This window comes from Drosophila yakuba, chromosome 2R, assembly GCF_016746365.2.
Source record: "Drosophila yakuba strain Tai18E2 chromosome 2R, Prin_Dyak_Tai18E2_2.1, whole genome shotgun sequence".
Lineage (NCBI taxonomy): Eukaryota > Metazoa > Arthropoda > Insecta > Diptera > Drosophilidae > Drosophila > Drosophila yakuba.
In genome coordinates, this window is record NC_052528.2 from 18,119,831 (window position 1) to 18,142,825 (window position 22,995).

Genomic DNA, 22,995 nt, shown 5'->3' on the forward strand with positions numbered 1-22,995 from the left:
GCGAGCGCTCCGAATGAATGAAAAGTTTGCTGCCAACGCAAAGATAAATAAATGCCGATGTCGCTGCTCCCAAGCGCAGTTGCAGCGACGTCGACGCCGACGTCGGCAGCGGCAGTGGCAGCAGCGGTGTTGCACATTTTGTTGCTGGCCCAGGTGATTTTGCCGTTAGATTTCGTGGGTTTCTCAAAAGTCCAATTAGCCGCCTTTTCAGATAGTTTTGTACAATGTATAGATATTTTACAGGCTGTGTACATCGATTTGACATTTAATTTTACAGATACATGTAAAAACAAACATTTTGTTTTTTTTAAGACTGCAGATTGTTTTAACTTTATAAATAGTTTATTTAATAAGCCTTGTAAAACTCTTTTGCACAACATTTAATAACACTTTCAGTAGAATTGTTTTTACAAGCAATTGAATTTATTACAGTCGCCACATAAACCTTACAGCCAAGTTAAAAACCAAGTAGGTTTGTAAAAAAACTTGAGTTAAATAAAAAAAAAAATGTATAAATTATATTGCTGAATTTTATTATTAAATTTTTTTTTAGATTTGTTTGTTGCTATGAAAAGTGTTACTTTGAAAAGCGGGTCAATACCAATACTCAGATAATTTGTTTTTATTTTATAATTTTGTTAATTACTCAATTAACTGGAAGCTTTGAAATTGGCAATAATCTCTTCCACTAAAATATAATTAGGCAACCCATTTAAAAAAGACTATTTGCTTACTTTTTGTTCTTTATTTAAATGTTGTGTATTCATTATAATTATATTGTACAATTTGTTTTATTTTGTTTGTTTGTCTCTTTTATAATTTCTCAAGTTGGACATGCACTTCTCACACGATGGAATGTCACTTATTCTCAGTTGCATTTTCACGATTTTTTTGTGTTTTTTTTTCGCTTTTCTATTTATCGCGGAATTGTTTTCCAACAGTAACAAAAAATAAATTATTGGCTTTTAAAATATATGTGTATGTTTTGTGTATACAATATATAGAAAGAGCGTAGAACTTAAGTATACGATAACTAAACGTATAGAATTATAACATGCCGGCAAGATTTTCGATTCATCATCATCATTTCATATCCTCTGATATCTTAGCTCTTCTCCTCTCCTCTCTTCTCATCTCATATCATAATATTGTATAATCTTGAATAGTACATTTAGAACTAGGGGCTAGAATTAAAAACAAATTGTGATGTACAACACCGGAAATGTCAAGTTGAAAACGATGTTTGCCCTCTCAAAAGAGTTAAGGGAAGGCAAAGAGAGAAAATAGAGCATTTTTAGGGTGTAAGGTGGCGTAAAAGTTAAGTGAGATTACAATTAATAAACAATTAATAATAATATTGAGCATTGAACTCGTACTGTTCAAAATTGTAGCAATCGATGTGGAGTATTCGTAATTCCAAGCAAATCTCGCGGTGAAGTCTCTGCTTGAATTCAAATAACATTGTACACAAAACATTTTCGTTTATTAAATTAAACTGTTAATTATGGCAAACAAAGATTGTAAACGCATTCGAGCTATGCGACGTGTTATCCCTATACATATTATATATATATCTGTGTCTATATATTCATCCGAATGTTGCGATTATTTGTGGCGCTACTGTCATCATCGTTACTTGATTTAATTGTTTAGTTTTGAATCAACTTTCTCGGCTGATTATTGTTCATTAGATATTTTTTTGTTTTTCAACAAATGCACACAAATGTTTTTTTTTAAGTTGTTTTTTTTTTCGATTTTGTTTTTGCCTTAGCTTGGACTTAAGTACGATTTTTATCAACATGTTTTATTGCAGAGTGTTCTTATCTCTAGGTGTATATCTAGATTTAGGGATAATTACTTCGCGAGAGTTTTACCAATTTTTTGATCGTCAAAGTTTTCATCTATATAAGCTGTTTTTTTTTTTTTTGTGTACAGAGATCCTAATTATACATAACAGAGGGGGGAAGTTGTGCGGGGACAAAGGGATTGTAACGATTTAGTTTCGAAACAGAAATATAGAACAAACGATTTGTGTTTTGTGTGTGTGTGTTTTTTTCAAAAATAATTTTACAATTTATATTCAACAAGTAAAACGCTTAAGCCGAACATACAAAATGATTACAAAATATTATCAGGCTACGTCTAGAGTTCGTGCAGAGCTAATGCTTCCGTTAGATACACCTAAAAGATAGATTCTGTAACTCTTACTTGCCCTGGACCTAAGGTCTTAGCATAAGCAGGGGAGCGGAAACGAGACTTATCGACTTATCTCCTACTGGACAGACACTGTTGCACTCCGCACATATCTATATATGAGCATAAATACACGGTACGATTACGATTACGGTTACGGTTACAATTACGATTATGGGCTTACAAAATATCTATAGACATAGCGAGAATGTAAAATTTGATCAAACAATTTTAGATAATCTCATTGTTGCTAAATAACTAAATCGAATTTTAAGTATATATATCATTTTACATTTTATCGTATCGTATGTTAACGTTCTTAACTTCCGTGGCAACGCGATTTGTTGCGTGTCCCATTTACGATACAACTACGATTTTAGACTTAGGCTCTATGGAAAATGGCTTATTGAAACAACATCTTGTGTCCGTAATTTGTGTGTGTGTGTATGTATGTTTTGAGTGTGGTTATCGGGAGCTACCGGTACCCATACTGCCAACGTACTGCCAGCGCTACTGGTTGGGCAGCTCCGTGAGCGTCACATCGTACAGGTCGTCCTCGATCTGTTGCACCTCCAGCAGGAAGATGTCCTCGTTGCAGTAGAACGATATCATGTCATCGTCAATTTTCGCAGTAATCCTGCAATAAGAATGTGAGTTGTGAAATGTTAGCAATCCGATAAGAATGACTTAGTATATATATATCAGTACACCCATGCAAAAAGTTAGCACACGATTTGAGTTATAAAGATTGTGGTTTGATTAAGCCATGCTATAATGATGTGAAAGGGGGAAAGGATGCATCCTGGTGTATATCTTTCTGTGTGGGTGTATATCTGTGTTTTTCTATCTCACGGATCGGTTAGAACTGGCTTACTTACCCCTTCTTGTTTGTGCGATAAATGTTATTTATGCTCGTTGTTGAGATTTTGTATTTGTTTTCAATCTGCAATTGAGAAACGAGAGAAATATGATGTTTTGTCTGTTTGTTCTTGTTTTTTTGTTTGTTGTTTTTCTTTTTGTTTTTAATCTTGTTTTCGATTCCATTGCGGCTAAAATATTTCTCTTATAACTCGCTGGTTTTTCTTTGTGTAATTTTGTTCATTTTCTATGGTCAGCCAATCTTAATTTTGATTTTTATCAGGTTTCAGTGTACGTTGCCTTCATATCTTTTTGTGCTTTAGTGTATGGAATGTGTACGGAGAACATATTTAGGGACTGCTTGGGTTTTAAGGTACATATAATATATATACACATAAGTATATATACTTTTTTGGATGAGATTTGATTATGAAATGGTTCGTAATTAGTTCCAACTACAGGTTACAAATTATCGAATTTCTTCGTGTGAGTAACGATATATATTTAGAGTTTGAGATGCGGCTGAATTTTAGTCGATTTATGCTTTAGTCTTAGTCGATTAACGATTTTAGATATTGAACATTTTGGCGCTTCATTTGTTTGATTTCTTTTCAGCGATTCCAATTAGACCAAAATGAACAAAATTACAGAAAAAAAGGTGGTTATAACCATTAGCACGAGTTTGGTTTTGTTTGTTTTTAGATTTTTAGATTTTGGGACTGGGAGTTTTGGCTGGGTTTTTTCGGGTTGAGCTTGCCACTTTCGCTTACCGCATTCAGCAGGCCAATCGTGGTGGGTGGCACCACGTGCAGCGGCGTGTACACCTCCTCGTTTTCCTGCCGCACATACAACATCACGCGCTCCGAGGTCGGCGGCGTCATCCTGCCACGTTTCATTGGCGGACCAAAGTCGGTCAGTGGTGTGCTGGTCAGCATGTTCTGGTCCAGTATGTGGTCCTTCTTATCGCTGCACGGAAAATTCCATAGTTACGGAGTAAAGAGAAGAAGATATCTGAGTGTTAGCATGGATCTTATGATGGAGGTTCCCACGCTCAGAAATTCTCAGAAATATCTGAGTGTGGGATGTGGCATTTAAGGATGGCTGGACGATTTTTACTCACGTCTGCATGTCGGGCGGAAAGTGATTGTGGAACTTGAGCGTCGGCGTGGCCACCTTCTGGCCGTGGAGCAGGAACGGTGAAGCCCCCTTCAGGTCCGGCGAGTCAGTCTCATGGCCGTAGAAGCTCTGCAAGGACGAGTGCGAGTTGGAGTTGGAGTTGCCGTTGCTCAGGGGGTTGAATGTCATGCCGGTGGCAGCGCCAATGCCCAGCTGACCTACCTTCTCCATGTCCTCGGCGGGCGAGAACAGCACCGGCGGCTTGGCGAAGTCCTGCATGCCATAGAACTCGGACCGATCCGTCACCGGATGGTAAAGCTCGTCCAGCTTCTTTCTGCCCGTGGCTGTCATCTTTCGCTTGGCGGCCCGCCGCTCCTCATCGCGCGTCTTTCGCTCGGCGCCCTGAAATATATTCAAAAAGAACATGATTAGTTTTGGGCATATAACAGTGTGTGAAATAGTGGGTCGAATTTGGTTATCAATTGCCACGTTCGTTTGCCTGATTTATTGGCAATCCGCCTGACTGGGTGGACTGGGCTGCGGAATTTTCGGAGTGCATTGAAGATGCGTCCAGGTGGGTTGCGAAAGTCCCGCTCCCAGTCGAATTCCCACTGCGCACAGGCGCACAGGTGCACGGAGCCGGCGTGTAATTAGCAATCAATCAAATGCACGGATGCCACCTTTTTTGATATTTCTTTACTTATTAATTAAATTCGTGTATGGCTGGCACTGCCATAAGCTGCCTCGTTGCAGTTGCACAAAGTCGCATATACAAAAAAAAAAATAAAAAAATAAAAGAAAAAAAAAACGATGGAAATATCAAAATAGCGAAAGAGAGAAACGAGTTTCTCGCCTGGGGAGCTGCGATGTCGCACAGAGACAAAGCCGCCACCGCAGTGGATTTCTCAGTTGGAGTCTGCAATCTGCGACTGCAACTGCGTCTGCGTCTGCGTCGGCCACTTTTGGCAAAATGGTCTACACCGTTAGGGTCAGAGCCGAAAAAAAAAAGAAATAACATGGGGAAAAAATTATTATAAAATACTTAGAGATGCAGCATAAATATGCATACATAATAAATAATCTGGCGGCGCCTCGAACCATGCAAGAAAAAGACTTTGTCTGGGCCAGCTGCCCACCTGCTTGTTGCCTGATTGCACACACACACATTCGAACATATTCACACACAGATACACACACATAGATACACGGACACACAGATCGCACGGATACCTATATAATATATAGTCTGTTGGCTACTTTGTCCGCCGGTGATTGCTAGTTTGCGTGTGCAGGCAGATGCAGCATGCATTGCTGCTGCTGCTGCTGTTGTTGTTGCTGATCTTGCTGCTGCTGTTGCACTTTGCATTTGTAATTAAAAATCAGCAATTGAGCGATGGAAGCTGCTGCAGGAAGGCAGCTGACCAGGGGGGGTGGTGGCACATGGAAGGGGGTTACAACAGCGGCACAGGAAGTGATATGTTGCAGCCAACTACTTGGCCTGATGGCTGCTGCCGCTGCTGCTGGAACTTCATATATATGATGCAAGGATGTCTGCGCCGCGTTTGTCCCCGCCCCAAGAAACCCATGCTCCTTAGCTGAGCTGCCACCCCCCTTCCATGCCACATATTAACTCAGGTTCTTGCGCTTATCACAAAGCATTTTAGCCTAGAGCCATGCATTCGCTGTACATCAGGCAGCAGTGCAGTGCCTTGTTGCGTTTGTGTGTGGCATGTAAATAACTGTATTTTATTACTTTTATTTTATCTCGGCAAAAATATCGCCAAACTGGCCACTTGCAACAAGCTAAGGCGACGGCGTCTCGAATCGCCCAATGCGGTCAATGCTCGCCGCAGTCCAGACCCCTCATTTCGTGCCCCATCTCAGCTACTCTGCTCCTCTGCTCCTCCGCTCGTTGTTACCTCCTTTTTGGAGGCTGTTAATCGACTTCGAAGTATGACGAAGACGGAGGACACCAGACCAAGTGGGCTGCCAACATTTCGCAGAGGCGGGAGGCACATAACCATTAGCACTAACGTTTGTTAAATTCTATAATGATTCAACATTGAAGTGCAAAGAAATTTCTCATATGGAGTTGAGAAATATTTCGTCGAATTAACCGATTGCTCCTGTTCATAATGTATAATAACTAAATCGAATTTATGTTTGGACAATCCGTTGAAGTACCAACATTATGTAAGTTATGTTTCGCACTAATTTTCTCCTTTCTGGGGGAAAGTATCTCTACGTACAAAATTGCACAATCCAAAATGACAGTTATTCGCCAAGACAAAGACTTCCCAAGGTTTTCTGCAGCAGAATTTCTTGTAATTTTGTATCTTTTTGGCCCCGCCCCCCTGTGGTAAACTTAAAGATTCATAATTGGCGACTGGGGTGCCAGAGGTGCCAAACGACGGAACTGCAACTGAAACTGCAATTGCAGTGAAATCAAAATTTCAAAAATCCCCCAAAAACATACAGAGAAAATAAAAGGAAGAGTAGGGCAAAAGCAAAAATAACGTGGTACGCGAAATTTAATTGATACATTTACCGATAAACACACGCTGGCCAGCGAAAAAGGGCCGGCCCCAAATGTGAAATATAAGCCCGTCGCGATAGCGATATGGCCATGGCTACGGATCGCTGGATCGGTGGAATTGGTGGAGCTGGAGGATCGGGGATCGGGGGATGGGGGATGGAGGATCGAGGATCGAGGATCGTGTACGGGGCCTTTGCGTACAATAAAAGCCATGTCCAAACGGAGGCCCAGGGACGAGGATGTGTAATGATATGAGAAAATTAAATTGGAAATCCACGAAATGATTTATTAATAAACCCCATCAAGCGAAAAAGTGAAGGGTTCGCATAAAGGCGAAGGTACAGATACGAAAACAAGGGCATGGAAAGGATGTGCGATGTGTGTGTGCCAGTGTGTGTGTCAGTTGTTGTTGTTGTATGTGCTTGTTGGCCATTTACTTTTGGACGCGTTACGCTTTCCACTAAAGGCCAACAGGCTGACTGACGGACAGGCACTGCCGGTGCCCCCAATTCGATAAAAGTTGCAGCCACAGTCGCAGGGAGAAGCTGCAGCAACAAGTGGCAGGCACACACTGATACACACTGCAACGAAAGCTAACGAAAATAACGAAAGTTCTGTACTTAAATAATATACTTGATTGTTTAGAAACAAGCTATGCAAACATATGATCAAAGATAATACTTTTGTACATTCTACCAAATTCATTTTGTTAAATAATTACGTTCTTTAACTTGTTTCTCGCCGTGTATTGCAAACGAAGCAGCGCACGTAGCCACTTTTAGTTAGCTCATCAACCTGTTGCACGTGGCAGAGGGAGCACTGCTGCTCCTGCTGCTTCTGTGTGCGTAATTGCCAGCATAGGGGAGCTCTGCTTGTGGACTGGGCATCGGGATCAGGGATCAGGAACCAGGAACCAGGCAGCAGAGAGTAGGGAGCAGGGTCGAGGGAATATAAAATCACTTACCTTATCGCAGAAGACCTTTATCTGACAGTAGCCGCGGTGGAAGACCGCCGTATCTCTGGGGTCCTCGAATGTGTCGATTTGTACGTGCAGCGGCAGGCCCTGGAATAAACAGAATCCGTATTAATATCACAATGGCCGTATCATTCAAATTGCCCGGGGGCAAATAAAAGTAGCTGCTGCTGCAATCGCTGCTCCAGCAGCAACTGCTAAAGCAACAGCAAAGGCACAGGCAAAAGCAAAAGCAACTTGCAACAGCTGCAATTAGCCGTTGTCATTTGGGCTGAGGGGGCGTGGCCGAAGCAGAAGGGGCGTGGCAGGAGTGATGTTAAACTGCCAACATCCGTTGGGCGAATGTGTGTGCAACATGTCGTGGCAAGTGCATAATTTCATTTGCCTATTGCCCACACTCAGTGCCGCACGGCAAAAAAAATGTATTTAAATATGTTCTATATGCTATTTAAATAATAATTTAATAAAGGTCATTTGTAAAATGGTATTATTAAATATAAAAACCACTTAAATTGCCTGATAAAATCTTAAATGATGTCTAGTAACATATTTGGTTCAAGAATAATGTGTGACATTTTTTCGCTGTGCAAGCTCCACTGTACCTGCAGCGATCTCTTTTAATGAAAAGCAACGAGTTCTGCCTGTGTTTCTGTCAATGAAATATCAGACTTAATGTACGCATTACAACTCTGGCCAGGAGGATGTGCAATCCGCTTTAGATTGCTGCTGCAAAGGTGGGAAGTTGGTAAGGGGGAAGGTGGAAGGGGAAAGGGGAAAGGGGGCAGAGGCAGGTGGCAGTAGAAATCCCCTGCCTACGTTGCATCAGCATCAGTCTGACCGTTGTCAAGACGACTGCTCTGCTCTGAATGCTGATCGCTTTGGTTTGCGAGGGGGAAGAAGAGCTCTTTTCGCCATTAACAAGTTGGCATTAAATTGGTTATTACTTAACCCATCAAAGGCAATGTGGCCGAGTTGCATTTCATCTATAGAAAGGTGGACAGTATTCGGTGTATCTTTTAGTTTAATTGTAATTAAAGCAAGGTAATTTCAGGAAAAATAATTAAAACCCAAACTTAAGTGTTTACTTGTGGCCAATAAGCATTAAAACTAAATAACAATTTATGTAAAATAATGAAAAATAATAACAAACTCACCTTAACTCCCTTTTGACTGCTGAAATCCGTGCTCAAGCACTGAACCGCAATGTTGATCTGTTTAAAAGCAAAGAAAAAAATAAATAAATACGTGAAATTATAAGAAAAGCAAAAGAGAAACAGAGCGCGTATGTGAGAAATGCCATAAAATATACAAATGTAAACAATTATGAACATAAAAAGAAATTATATCGGATGACAAAAACTGAAATGCGTCTGCTATTAGAAGGCAATTGTTTTCTCTCTATTAAGTCGATGTCCTCTTTATGCCCACGACAGTTTAAAACATTCCAACGCAAACGCACTCGGAAAGAGTCAGAAATGAAGACAAAAACGCTGAAGGAGAGACAATAACAAGGCAATACACAGAGGACCATCCGACCATTCGACCAACCGACCATGGACCACGGATCACGGTCCATGGACCGGGCCAATAAGATGATGGCCTGAACTGGAACCGAGGAACTGGGGCCTTAAAGCCAAGTAACGAGCCAAGTGAAGCCGCGACTTTGTATCGCATCCAATTCATTTTTCGTTCGACTTCGATTCAGTGCAAGGTGTGTGCATTTCGCATCTGTATCTGTATGTGTATAAGTATCTTTATCTGTATATGTACATATATACATATATATGCGTGGCTGTGTGCCGCGGCATTTTAAGCATGCCAAGTCCGAGTTTGAGTCAAAGTCGGAGTTTGAGTTCAGTTCGCCAGACAGTCGTTGGACAGTACGAAATGAAAAAAAAAGAAATAAAATAAAAAGAAAATCCATCAACGCAAAAATACCAAAGGAAACAATCTTAATGGTAAAAGTGCAGCAGTCACAGCCGCACATCCAACATCCACATCCACATCCAACATCCACTGCCAACATCCCAGCACCAGAGCTCCACATCGCCACAGCATCCGAAGATCGGGCGGCCATCCAGAGACCGAGATGTGTGGACGAGCAGTATTTAATGTGAATAATTAGCGGGCGCGTACCATATAAGCGAAAAGCGAGGGGCGAAGCACCTGCGTGTCGGTGCGTACGAAAGTTTTGCCGCTGGGAAAGGCAGTATCTCACAGATACACACGGCCGCAAAGATGGAGATACAGATGCAGCTAACGGCACAAAACGAAATCGACATTATGCCAGCCAAGTCGGGCCAAGACACCAGAAAAAAAAAAAACAAAAAACCAAAAAAACATCAACCGACTCGACTCTCTCTCCTCGAAGACGTTGATGTCGCTGGGATTAACATCTCAGCGCGTAAACAATTTGTAAATAAAAAGCTCTATCAAATGGGAGTGGGCGGTGTGGGGAGAGGGGGGGAGCGGGAAAATGCGACGGGGGGATGGGGGGAAATGCACTTATGGCCAGCCAGTTAATAACTGCTGACCAATTTGGCAGCCTGCACACACAGAAGTCACTGAACTTGAATGAAAATCAATACGATTTTGGCATTTGTTTTTCACAATATTTTTCACATTTTTCCAATGGCATTTCAGTCGGATTAAATGGACACTTGGAGAAAATGTTTCCGCAATGAAAACTATATTGTTTAATGTCTCATATAAAACATTCAGGATTTATAAAATGAATGTTGGCTTTTGAAAAAGCAGGTATTCATATAAATGGATAGCAATTGAAATTAAATGTTACATGTGTTGAATATATAAAAAAACCTTTGCTAAAATAGTAATCAAACAGTAGCGAATATCCATATCATATACAACCCTTATGAAAATAGCATTATTAAATGATTCTTTGATGCCTTTTTTTATCTCTGTGCAAGTGGGCGGAGCATCGCAAAGGATAAAGCCACAGCCGCAGTCATGGCGTATACGTAATATGAGGGCTGTCTCGCTTACTGGTCTCACAACTGGCGCTTGATGCAATAGAATTGCAAATATTTTCCACCGATTAAAATGCTTGATAATTGCTAAATTAAAACGCGGTGGGAGCTCGCTCGATCTGCGGTTAGCAGCAAAGCCAAAGGCTAAAGCCAGCCACCGGACTCCAAAGCAAACTCATACTCACACTCGTATTCAGACTCATACTCAGACTAAGACTTAGTTCCAGGCATTTGCGAGTAAGTGATTAAAACTAAGTGTCATAAATAAATAAATGCATAAATTATTCTTTTGAGGCAAAAAGATACGGCTACTCGTGGCGAGTGAGAGGCCAAATGCCGGACAACGGGCGCCAGAAAGGGATGGATACAGTTGGTGGGGCAATGGCGACGCTGTTTGAATAATTTGCGTTTTACTCGCAATTGAAAATAAATCAGAAATTAATTCTTGGCTCACAGACACAAGTACACACACACACACATGCATACATATAGAACGATATAGAGAGGACTTTGCGGGTATCTGCTATCTCATTTTGCTTCATAAAAGTGTCGCGCTTAATTTTTTGCTTTTTTTCATTTTTAATTGAGGCGGCGCTCGAAGTAAACAAAATGGTTGGGAGGGAAAAACACATGAAAGCACAAAGAATTCAATTGATGATGAAGACCTAGGGATACCCTGGAATGGCATGGGAATTCTGAAATCTCTTTGTCATTATCTATCTTCCCTTGCCTCATTTAATCCAGCTTTACACTTATAAACTGTGTAGAATATCCTATTGAAAATTAGTATGTCCTGTTTATTGGTTAGGCATCCAAGTTTATGAGAACAGCACATACCCCTACAGATAAAGGGTACACAAAAATTCCATAACCACTTGCCGGCCGATTGCCGTAGAAATGAGATCTAGAATGAGCAGAACTTACCTTGGCGGAGCTCTCCAGCGGATTCCAGTAGACGGCGATGGCATTGTGCGACACTTCCTCGATGCAGCCAACGAGGCCAACCGAGTTCTTCGTATCTGGAGAAGAAGAGCAGTCCAAGCGGATAATCAGAGGGGGTTTCGGGTGTGGGGATGGATCATGGGGTTTTGAAGACGCAGCAAAAGAAGTGCTAGCGGTGGAGTTGGATGGAGTTGAATGGGGTAAACACAGAGGCGAGAGCTTCGGACCATTGGAAAATATGTTTGTATTAACAATTAAGGAAATTTCTGCGTTGCCATCCAGTGACAAGTGCCTAATGAGTTATGTTTGATGGGCCAGGCAGCAGCAGTCGCTGCCGCTTCATGTTGCAAGTTGCAGGTTGCCACTGCCACAACCACAACCATAGCCATAGCCATAGCCAGCGAGATTATCTGCAATCAAACAAACGGAGCGCAGTTGCTGCCGCCGCGCGATGCGCGTTTATCAATGTCATAACTCTCCTGGAACGTTGCGGGCCTTTCAATAAAAAGCAACAATTTACTGCTAGAAATACTAGACAATACAAATGGACAGTCCAGCAGTCGACGCTGCTGGACTTCGCTGCTCGAACTGGACAAGTTGGTGGGATTGGGGGGATTTGGGGGGATTGGGTGGGAAGTCCATGTTGGTTTTACGCACCTGCATCCAAGATTCTCTGCTTCACGGAATGCTGACGACTGTGCCAGAATTGCCAGGCCTTGATCTCATCCTCGGGACTCTTCTCCTCGCGGAACATTAGCATGATCACACTCTGCGTCGATTGAACGGGAAAGAACAGAAAGCACATTTGGTTATTAAATTAAGTGTGGGACTAAAAATTAACTTATCTCAGCATTAAGTATTTTAAATAAACTTAGGAAACTAGCTAGCAAAGTATCTTTAACTTATTTGCCTGCTTAAGTTTCACTATTTCATTTTTTTAGAGCATTCTTTGCCCAGTTTAGCTATTCTAATGTAAATTTTAATCACAGGCAGCTTATGTTCATTCTAGTAGTGGAATAAATTTTATAAGAAAAATTTACAAATTTGATTTTATCTGTGTAATTGGAAAGGTAAATCTAAAAAACAAACAGCCTTACTAGACCAAGGGACAATTCGCTCTCAGTTTCGTGCACTATCCCGATCTGGAAATCGATCTGGGCGAGTGATGATCCTTATCTGTGAGGAAATGCCATGTCTGGCGTTGATTTTTGCCAGACATGGTCCTAATCCGTTTATACTATCCCAAGGATGGGTGGCTCCTTTGCCGGGTTCATTGCTCTGACATATATGCGTTGTGACACACAACTCACAACTCGGCAGATCGCACCCTACGCCTTTAAAGTCAAAAGGATTAGGTCCTGCGAGGACAAAAGGACGAATTCGATTTAGCAGAAAAACGTCCAACTCATTTGGTTTCTTCTGCTCATCGAGGTTACCTATTGTCTTCCCAGCATTTGCATATTTCGTCTATTATTTTGTGTCTATTTTTTCTACATTTTGAATAATTAAGGATGCGCAGAGATAGCGAAAGAGTTTTCCAAAATCAGAAAGGAAACAGTTTCGAAATTGCAAGCAACCCCCGAATGAAAGGATCATCTTTTTCTTGAGGAGTCGGGGTTTAGCTGATTACTGCATAAATATTTTTGTGTGTTTTCTTCGGGGGACTGCGTAAGTTTTTACATATTCATGGGCTAATCAGCTCGTAAATTATACTCCGTTTTTTCTCCCGATTCGTTACTTATTTTTCTTGGATCAGTTTTCCCCGTTAGATTTTCGTTATGCAAATGCCCAAAAGTGTTGGGAAGTTTTCCATTTCGATGGCAAAAGGGCGCGCGGCTCTAAACAAATAAACTCGTAAATTAATTTTGACACTTTTTTTTGGTCGAGCCTTGCAAAATATGGCACTTTTATGGTAATCTGAGTGCTGGAGCGGCCTGGCCGAGAACTTGAGAAGTGTAGGGAAGGTTAAGCTTCTCGTATCTGAAGATCTCGGAGTTACATTTGGCTACGTTTCTTGAAGTTTTTGTTGCAAGTTTCGTTCCTCATTCATACTTCTCTTTTTTTTTTATCGCACTCTTTGCGTATGCAAATGACTAGGATTCGTATTCGGATTCAGATTCAGATTCGTATTCGGATGCCCTAAATTTCAATTGTTGTTTACTTAGCCTCAAGTTCCGCTTCCCGTTTCCTCCGGCCATTTCCTCAACCCATTTACCACTTTCAACTGTAACTTTGATGTCATTCTTCGGCTCTCAACGGTTCAGTTTTCAATTTGCATTTGCATCTTCAGACGTCATTTAAGCTTATCTGATTGATGATGTTGACGGGTATTGTCCTGCTCCTGCTGATCCTGCTGCTCCTACTCCTTGAGCGATCGTCCTGAACAAACATTGGTCGTGAAAGACGACGAGCCGAGTCTGCCGGCAATTTGCATTGAACGGAATATTCAAATTCTCATCTAGGGATCGCACTCACACTCGCACTCACAATCGCAATCGCTTTCTCAGTATCATTTATCATTGCGCCGTGCCCCTGAGCGGCAGGATATGGGATGGGTGTAATTGAGCAAAGGGGTGGCGATCGCACCTCGGGGTAGGACTATCCACTGAAGATCCCCGCTCAAGAAGCCGATGCCGACACAGATTCCCTGACAAATCGCCCTGGTAAAGAAGGGTTGCCCCCGGCCACGATTTCCCATTTTCTCTGTTCATGTGGTGTTGATGGCATAAACAAAACACACCAAAGAATGGAAAACAAGCAGCACGAACTTGATTGACAAAGCTCCCCTTCCCTTAAGCACCACCATATGCTTAAACATAAAGATTTGGATCCTACCTTGACGGTGGTGTTCTTGATGGGCTTTTCCGCATCGTGCACATACTCCAGCGTTATTCCGTAGAACTGACCCTTGTTGATGTAGGTGATGCGATCGTCCTCGCGCCTCTGCGATGAGCTGATGGGGCTCTCCAGGTGATATCGGAAGCCCACGTTTGTGAAGCTATTGTGAAGTGGGATTAAGTTAATGGTTAAGATAAGATCAAAAAGTTATGAATGCTACAAGTTTGGGGCTCTCAAAAGTATAGTACTAATTTTCAGTAAGTTTTCACAAGTTAAATAAATAACATTCAAGGTAAATTCGAAAGTAGAAGTAATTAATATTGCAGTTAACTTTTTTTTAGCTTTAGCTGTATTTTTAGGGATCATTCAAAGCACTTACATTTTTGGTATTTGTATTTTGTCGGCATCATTCTGACGTCCAAAGTCGTGCCAGGGCCGCGATCGCGTGGATCCATTGGTGCTGGTGTCCACCAGCGATGTGGTGGGGCTATTCTGGCTGCCATGGACCACCGTCCTCTGCTGGATGCTGTTCACGCTGACGGGTATGCTGCCATTGGCATCGATCAGCGTGCCCGGCTGGCACAATTCCGTGTAATCGAAGGACTGTTTAAGCAAATGATATGGGATGGAAAATTAGAAACACATCTAAATAATATTTATATATAAGATACAAAAGATACAATGATTCTAGGGTTTAATGGACACGTCACGCTTGGCATTAACACACTCTACTATTCGGCAACAAATCTACTAAATTGCGATTCTTATCTGATTTAGTGTTATGTACAACACACTACCTCTAAGTTATGGGTTTCTATTCGCTAAGTTTTAATGGACACGCAACGCATTATCAAAGAGTACTACTTTGTTTTTTCAATGTGTGTTCACATTTGGGATTTTAACGAAGGATATACCTGTTGGATATTGGTCTGATCCCGCGGTGTGATGGCATCCGTACCAATGCCCGAATCCGGACTTGGCAGATCCACCGTTAGACCCGCCGCCGTGATGGCTTTGGCGTAGAGGGGCGTGGCACCGCCGTTGCTTTTGCCATCCTGCGAATGGTGCTGTTGCTGCTGGTGGTGTTGTTGCTGCTGCTGCTGATGCTGCTGTTGTTGCTGCTGCTGCTGCTGCTGTTGGTGATGGTGCACGCTGGTGAGCACGGTGGTGGTGGCGGGCGGGGGAACGCTGCCGGCGAAGCGGCCCTCGTAGGTGACCACGCCGCCGGGCTGAGATACGGATACATCCACGTCGCCGTACAAGGATCTCGTGCTGGCCGGCACATAGCCACCCTGGCCGTCCGGCGCAAAGTATTCCCGGTAGTAGGAGGGCTCCGCTATGAAGGTGGTGGTGCTGGTGGGCGGGGGACCGGGTGGCAGGCGACTGGCCGTATACATGCCATAGTCATTGGCCGTGATATAGGGACCCGGACTGGGACTCTGCGCCTGCATGGACACACCGCCGCCACCGGCGGCTCCAGCGGGTCCGGCGCCGCCGCCCGCTCCGCTCGCCGTGCTGGGATGTGAGGTCTGCAGGTGGTGGGTGGTTGGGTCACACATGGCACTAACTCGCTCGCTCGCCTCACTCAGAGTTCTCACCTGTAGGTAGATCTGTGTGCCGCCCGTGGTTGCATACATCTCAAGTGTGGCTGTGGTCCTGGCTCTCGGCGATCCTGATTCTGATTCTGATCCTGATCCTAATCCAGATGCTGAATGTGGCTCCGAGTTGCTGCTGCTGGGTGTGCTGGGCCTATCAGCTTCACTTGCCGTTGGTGCATCCACGTGCAAGATCTGCGGGAAAGGTGTGTGTGTTGGTTTTTTTTTGTTGGGTTGGGGTTTTGAGCTTGAATCACTTAAAGCTAAGGTCTGAGTGAAAAAACGGTGGCTAAGTAAGTGATCGATTGACCAGGAATCCACCGAGATTCCAAGATATTCTGTCATTGTGGCTAATAGCCCAAAAGACCAATGATTGATGGTTGTTTATGGCCAACATAGCACAGCACAGCGCAGAAGGTCGCACAGAAACCCCAGAAACGAGGTGACAAAATTGTGCGTGCGTTCTTTTGGGCCATGATTTGATTTGGTGGATTTTTCTTTCAGCCATGATTCATACAACAACAGCAGCCAGCAGCTTATTGAATATAACGTCAACAAGTACAGTTTATAATAAAAGGCTATAAACACCAAAAAAAAAAAAAAGATAAAATGCTATATACGAAAACGAAATGAAACAGTCGCCGTCTTCGTTGTTGTCGTCGAGTGGAAAGAAACCAATTAAAAAATATATGCAGAAAAAAGCGCGAAAAAATCAACATTTATATACGGCACATGTATATACGGTTTGAAATATATATATATGACTATATGCATATGTTAATTATATTTTTTTTTTTTTTATTGGCCCCCCGAAAATGTCAAACGTTTTTGGAGACAAACGCACGAAGCTAAATGAGGTAATACAGAGCAAAGTGTGGTCAGTCCATGTCTTTTCTATATCTATATATATATATATCTTTATAGATATTTTGGGGGGGACTGAGATCAAAATTAGCAACGAGCTGCTGATTGCCTGTGGTCTAAAGAAAGTGAAACCCCAAAGAGACACAGGTCCAGCCGAAAGACGTCACTATTTGGCTGGCCTTTGATCGAAACCGGTTGACAGCGTTTGGACCTCAAGTTTTTTGGGGGTAATTTTTGTTACACTTTTGGCCATCGCCACACACACTTGCAGAACCCTTGTAATAATTTATGATCTTTACTTTGATTATTTCGGTTAGCTTTTGTGTGTATGCGCCTTTCTGTCAGTGTTTTGTTACTGATTTAAATTTATACGGAGGTTTTTGTGTCTGCGTCTGTGATTTTTTGGATTCCATTTTTTTTTTTTTTTGATCGTTGTGGTTGAAGTCTCTTGTATAATTTAGCATCAGTAAAAGATTCTAGCTGCGAGCTAATTAAATTTGTTCATCGAAATCAATTTGCATTTTAAACTTTTAACGTGCAACGTCAGAAAAGGCCTTGACGAATCCGATCGACGATCGATCCGCCAGCAGAGCAGAGACACGGAGACAAAGATACTTTGTTGCTGTTGGTTAGTCGGATTTTCGGTCTTTCGGTCTTTTGGTCTTTCGGCTTTTGATTTTCGATTTTTAACATTTGGCTTTTGTGGTGCGTGTGTCTCGGACTCCGAATCGCATCCGAATCTTTAGCTTTTGTTGTTGTCAACTTGAGATTTAGCTGTGGTAGCTATATGGTATAACTGAGCTATCGGTTATGAGCCGTGCGGAGCTGGGCTTTTAGAATTATGCTAAGTAGCGACCAGCGACAAACGATTCTGGCACATATTTATGTATGAGGAAGGAATAAAAAAAACACCAAAATCTAGCAACAACAAGAAGCGAGACAAAGGCAAAAATAACAAAATATTTAAATAAAGCCAATTAACTATTTTAATGCCTTTTGGAATGATAAAAAGTGAAACTTTTTTCTTCTTCGGCCCGTGTTTTATGAATATCGTTAATTCTCGGAAATAAAGTGAACGAAAAGCCGAGAAAAACAAAAACATCTTCATACATATATGGATGCGAACAACAAAAAAAAACAAAAATTGTTTTGCATTCATAAAATATATTTTTTAATGGTTCCTTGATGTTGTAATTGTGGTTCTCGGTAAGGAAAACCCGTGACTAACAGCCCTCGAAAAGTGTTCAGCTGTGTTGGAAATTTACTAGATGCTGGAGCTTAATTTCAGTTCAACTCTTATTAAGAGCAATAAACCTTCAAGGTTGTTTTCGAATTGTTTGGTTGATGCTAAAACTTCCGTTGAGAGAGTACTCAGTTATTGATAGACGAAAACCTATTATATATTGAAGACATTGTCTTAATTAGTTTTAAGGCATTCGAATTGATTCGGATTGTTTTTCTTTTGAAAATCTCATCTGCCTCTCTCATATATCAATCTGTTTGTTGGATCATTGTCTGTACAATTATCTTGTTACATCACGTAGGCTTTCCATTATTAATTGAATTATTATTAATAACGCTTTCCGGTTTTAAGCGCTTTGCACTACGTTTCTGGTTCTTGGAAGCTCAACCGTAAATATTTTGATAATGAAAAATGATAAATATCAAGTGATTTTGTAATCAAAGATAAGGTAAATCCGATAATTCATTTGGAATTTAGGAAAACTGTAGAAACTACTCACTCAAATGTCGTATGATTCGTTTAAGGAAATTATCTGAGTTAAATGAGGAATCGGAAACTATTTGGAGAAACTTTGTACACTGTTTGGCGAATTGATCCGAAAAGGGGAAATCCGCCGAATGCTATAAACAACTGATAAGCCACACGGAGATTTGGGGCAATTAGAAAGGCATCCGATGAGGCAATTGAATGGGGCGATATATCTCTACCTATTTATATAGAGCAACGAGAGGGAGAGAGAGTTGTTTGGCTAATCCAAGATCTAAATGCCAGAGTCAGAGTCTAATGATTACACTTTCCGGTGCCTGGCGAGCGATAAATAAATTGCCAAGAGTACAAAATTGATATGTTTTCCGATTCTCGATCATAAATTAAGCTTGCGAAACCTTAGACTTTAAACTATGGCGACTGTGTGTATGTAAATTAATAAGACAAATATTAAGAATAATTAACTGTCAATGCAATAAATGCACAATAAATTAGAGTGCATGCAAATTGTGCATCGACTGAGGCAATTTAATATTTATTTGATTATTTTTGTCGTTTTGTTTTTCCCTGGCAAGCAAATTAATGCCCAATAAAAAACGGAGACGGCAATTAAGCCTCGCTGCGTTCTGCTCAATGAATTTTATAAGCCGCACTCTTGCCCACCCACCCTCAAATATTCGATTCTTGGCCTTAGCAAATGCGCGCCAAACAAAAGACTTAGGCAGCGAACTTGTTCGCTGCGTGGGTGTTGAAAGGCAACGCGTTGCGCCCACACACAATGTTGTTGCTATTGTTGTTGCTGCAACTGCTCTTGCTGCTGTGAAGTTGTTGTTGCTGCTCTTTTACTGTGCTGTGCTTTGCTGTTTTTGTTGCTGTGCTGCTGCTGCTGGTGCTGCTGCGCGTGCGCTGTTGTTGTTTGATTCATGGTTTAGATTTGAGTCGCAGGTGGATTGGCGTTATTGATATGCCAGAGAATATTGCACTACTGCCCACATTCCAGGCAAAAGGTACTCAGTACTCGGTATTCGATATTCGATATCGGTATCACTCACACTCACTGTCTGTTTTCTTCGTTGTATTTCGTATTGGATCCCCTCCGATCGATCGGTATTCGGTATTCGGTATTCGGTTACAATATACGATGTGTTACGGATCGCGGCGAGGAAAATAGCGAGCGGCTATTACGGAATCGGATTCGAAAGCGATACGATCCTACTCCGACAGCGTGATACGACTGACTAAAGGCCGCCGATCGCTGCCAGGTATGACAGCCGCTGCGACGTTGCCAGTCGGCGGCAATCCCCGCTGTTGTTGCGTCGGCCAGTTGGAACACAGATACACACGCACACACGCGCGCACACACTGGGCCGTCCGTCTCTCATATCAGTTCAAAATGGTTGGAATCCGCGCCTGTCGCAATATTCTGAACGGGAGCGACAAGGAGGGGCCGGACAGGGCGTTGCAGCTGCGGCGGCATGGCAATATTAAAAAATAGCTGCACTTGCTGCATAACGTCGGACTTTCTTAACGCGAACTGTCCATAACTGAGATGGCTTATTCATAAGAGTGCCTTCTCCGAATCACTCTCATGACTAAGTCATACTCGTATATATAATATTCGTATGGTCATATTATAAGGTAATCAGATGCATGTATACTTTTATACTAAATTAAGGTGTAAGTTTAGGGACTTGTTTTATAAACTTCTATAATTCGAAGATAAGGTTTTTTTAAAAAAGATTTAAAGAGAATTTTCTAAATAATCTGCTGTATTCCAAAGTACGAAATGTTTAAACAAGAAATTTAAATCTTAGCAAGAATATGGCAAACATATTTATTGCTTTATTTTGTGATGTTTGATTTTGGATTATTTTGCCATACTGAAGTTCGACTGTAGTTGCACTTGCTGCACTTATGGAGCCAAATCGCAGCCAGGTCGAAGGAAAAGGAAGGCGAACGGCCGGAAGTGCGCACTTATCGCTACCGATTGTCGCCCAGTGTTCGCTACTGCAATTTCCCATTTAATTATGGTTGTTCCTTTTTTCTTTGCGTGTGTGTTCGACGGGAGTGTGATAAAGCGCCTTCCAACCCGTCCGCTTGCAACGTGCAACTCGAACTTCGGGCAAAGGAAGTGGTTCGATGTGCGAATGCGACGGGGCTATGGCCTGAGGCATGTGCGCGAGCGAGAGCACCATACAAATCACGTACGCACACATATGATCGTATAACAGATTGCGAGCGTATAACAGTTGCAGCAGCAGCACAGCCTCGCGTTGTTGTTGCTTGCGTATATAGTTGTTGCTGCCGCTGTGGTTGTTGCCTGGCGGCGTAGTTGTTGTTGTTGCTGCTGCTGCCGTTTCAATAGAACCGAACGAGCAACGACGACGACGACGACACGACAACAAAAACGACGCTGATTCGTATTGGCTGCAGCCACTAATACTCATTGCTCACTCACACCAGCAATTGACAGACCAATTGCAGGTCTGTTAGACAACAGCGGCGGCAGCAATAGCAACAACTACAACTACAACTACATCGATCGCCCAGCAGCATCAGCTAGCAGCAACAACAACACAAACAACTGCAACAACAACAACAACAACTGCAAGAGCTACAACAAATATAGATCGTTAATTGATGTAGCACACAGGATGCGCCGCTGATTGGGGTTGTCCACTCCGCTGATGATGATTGTGAATGGGCAGTGGGAATGGGTATGGGTATGAGTATGGGTATGGGTATGGACAGTGGCTATGGACAGTGGGTATGGGAATGGGTCTCGGAATGGCATTCGGAATGAGGACGCACGGGCTGCCGATCTAAGCCAAAGCTTATCCGCAGATACAAATTTATATTGCATACAGCATGCAATGTACACGGAGAGAAAAGGTGCCATGAGTTAAGCCAAAGATATATTTCAATTGCCACTCTGCTCTTCTTAAGAGTGGACACAAAACCAAATATTGTTTCATAATTTGTATAACAAAATAATAGGGACTATTATATAAAATAAATACTTTTTTTAGAATCACTCTTAAGTGCTAAAATCCCAGTATTGTTGTATGTTATTTCCCGAAGCATTTCAGGATAGTTGCTTTACTTGCTTTTGTATATTAAAGGCTTGCAAAATTTTGCAAGGATTTGGTAATGTGTTTTTGTAGGTATTTTTTCTTTGTGTAGAAGTGTTTGCTGCTAAATTGAAATTTGCGTGCGTGTCCATTAAGTTTTTTTTCCTAAGAGAGCTTCCAGCTGAGAGGACTCGGCATTTGTAAAACTACCTTTCCTTACAGTTCTGCTACTTCTGCTTATTAGTTCTTAAGGATCTTTTGTTTTGTATTTGTTTTTTTTTTTCTGTTTGGTTTTAAAAATATTTTGTTGGCCTACCTTCTGCGTTATGACCGAACCCGGTCCATTTGCGGTTGCAGCACCGGCAATGTTGCCGTTCTTGGGATCCTTGCGCAAGTCTTCGGGCTCTCGTTTGATGCTAATTAGTTGCTGCTGCTGCTGCTGCGCCGCCGAGGAGACAATGGAGCCCGTGCTCCCCACGCCAGCGGCACTCACAATGTCGCCGGGATGTTGCTGCTGGTGTTGCTGCTGCTGTTGCTGTTGCTGCTGTTGCTGTTGCTGCTGCTGGTGATGCGAGATCGTTGTCGTGGAGACAACGCCGGTTGTGCTGACCGTCGCCGATGACGAGGGGTGTGAGCCGAGCAGAAAGCCTTGAATCTCATTTTGCGATAGGCCAGATACATCGATAGGTGTGGTCTGGCCATTGAGCTTTCCACTGCTGTTCAAAAATTCACAGATTCAAAAAGTGAGAGAGAGAGGGAGAGAGGGAGAGAGCGAGAGAGAGAGAGAGAGAGGAATATATGGCATTAGTTGGTGTTTAATAGGTGCAATAATTGCTTTAATCAGCGTATGCAAACGAGAATTTATAAAAATAGTTTAAAGATTGCCATTTATGCAGAGCCAGCATCTACATCTGCACAATATCCAATGGAAATGGTTACCTAATAAATATATATAACAATAAAACAATTTAAGGCAATAGCCGTCCATTGCAGATGAACTATCTAGTAAAAGAGATAGTATATAGTTCACAGTTGCAGTAATGGTGCCCAATTGGCTGGCATATTCCGACACCCCCACGAATGGAATAACTCCATTAGGCTGCTTATCAATCAAACCCGCGCTCGCCAATCACCTGGGCAATCATGCAATCAAGCCGCAAACTGCGAGGCAAGGCTAATTTCATTCACCACCGGTGCCGGAGCCGGAGACACCTGTGCGCTGCTCACAAAACCTGGATGCCCGCCCAAATGGGAGCAATCGGGGCAACAACCAGCCACCATAAACCAGAA

At 42.3% G+C, this 22,995-nt stretch overlaps 1 protein-coding gene across 12 annotated transcripts in view; it reads right to left on the reverse strand.

Annotated features, from left to right (window-relative positions):
* Nucleotides 1-819: 819 nt before the first annotated feature.
* Nucleotides 820-22,995, reverse strand: part of LOC6531184 (protein grainyhead) — a 41,271-nt gene continuing 19,095 nt past the window's right edge. For 3 of the 12 annotated variants that reach the window (XM_039372358.1, XM_039372357.1, XM_015195672.3), the window contains exons 3-15: nt 22,022-22,421; nt 16,045-16,236; nt 15,361-15,975; nt 14,826-15,049; nt 14,444-14,606; nt 12,266-12,377; nt 11,591-11,685; nt 8,831-8,887; nt 7,668-7,766; nt 4,172-4,569; nt 3,822-4,017; nt 3,072-3,136; nt 820-2,830 (exon numbers count right to left, since the gene is read on the reverse strand). In XM_039372358.1, the coding sequence (XP_039228292.1) occupies nt 2,704-2,830; nt 3,072-3,136; nt 3,822-4,017; nt 4,172-4,569; nt 7,668-7,766; nt 8,831-8,887; nt 11,591-11,685; nt 12,266-12,377; nt 14,444-14,606; nt 14,826-15,049; nt 15,361-15,975; nt 16,045-16,236; nt 22,022-22,421 (2,743 nt within the window). In that variant the 3' untranslated portion in view covers nt 820-2,703. The remainder of the gene's footprint in view (nt 2,831-3,071; nt 3,137-3,821; nt 4,018-4,171; nt 4,570-7,667; nt 7,767-8,830; nt 8,888-11,590; nt 11,686-12,265; nt 12,378-14,443; nt 14,607-14,825; nt 15,050-15,360; nt 15,976-16,044; nt 16,237-22,021; nt 22,422-22,995) is intronic. The other 9 variants (XM_015195674.3, XM_015195681.3, XM_015195673.3 and 6 more) reach the window with 8 other exon arrangements.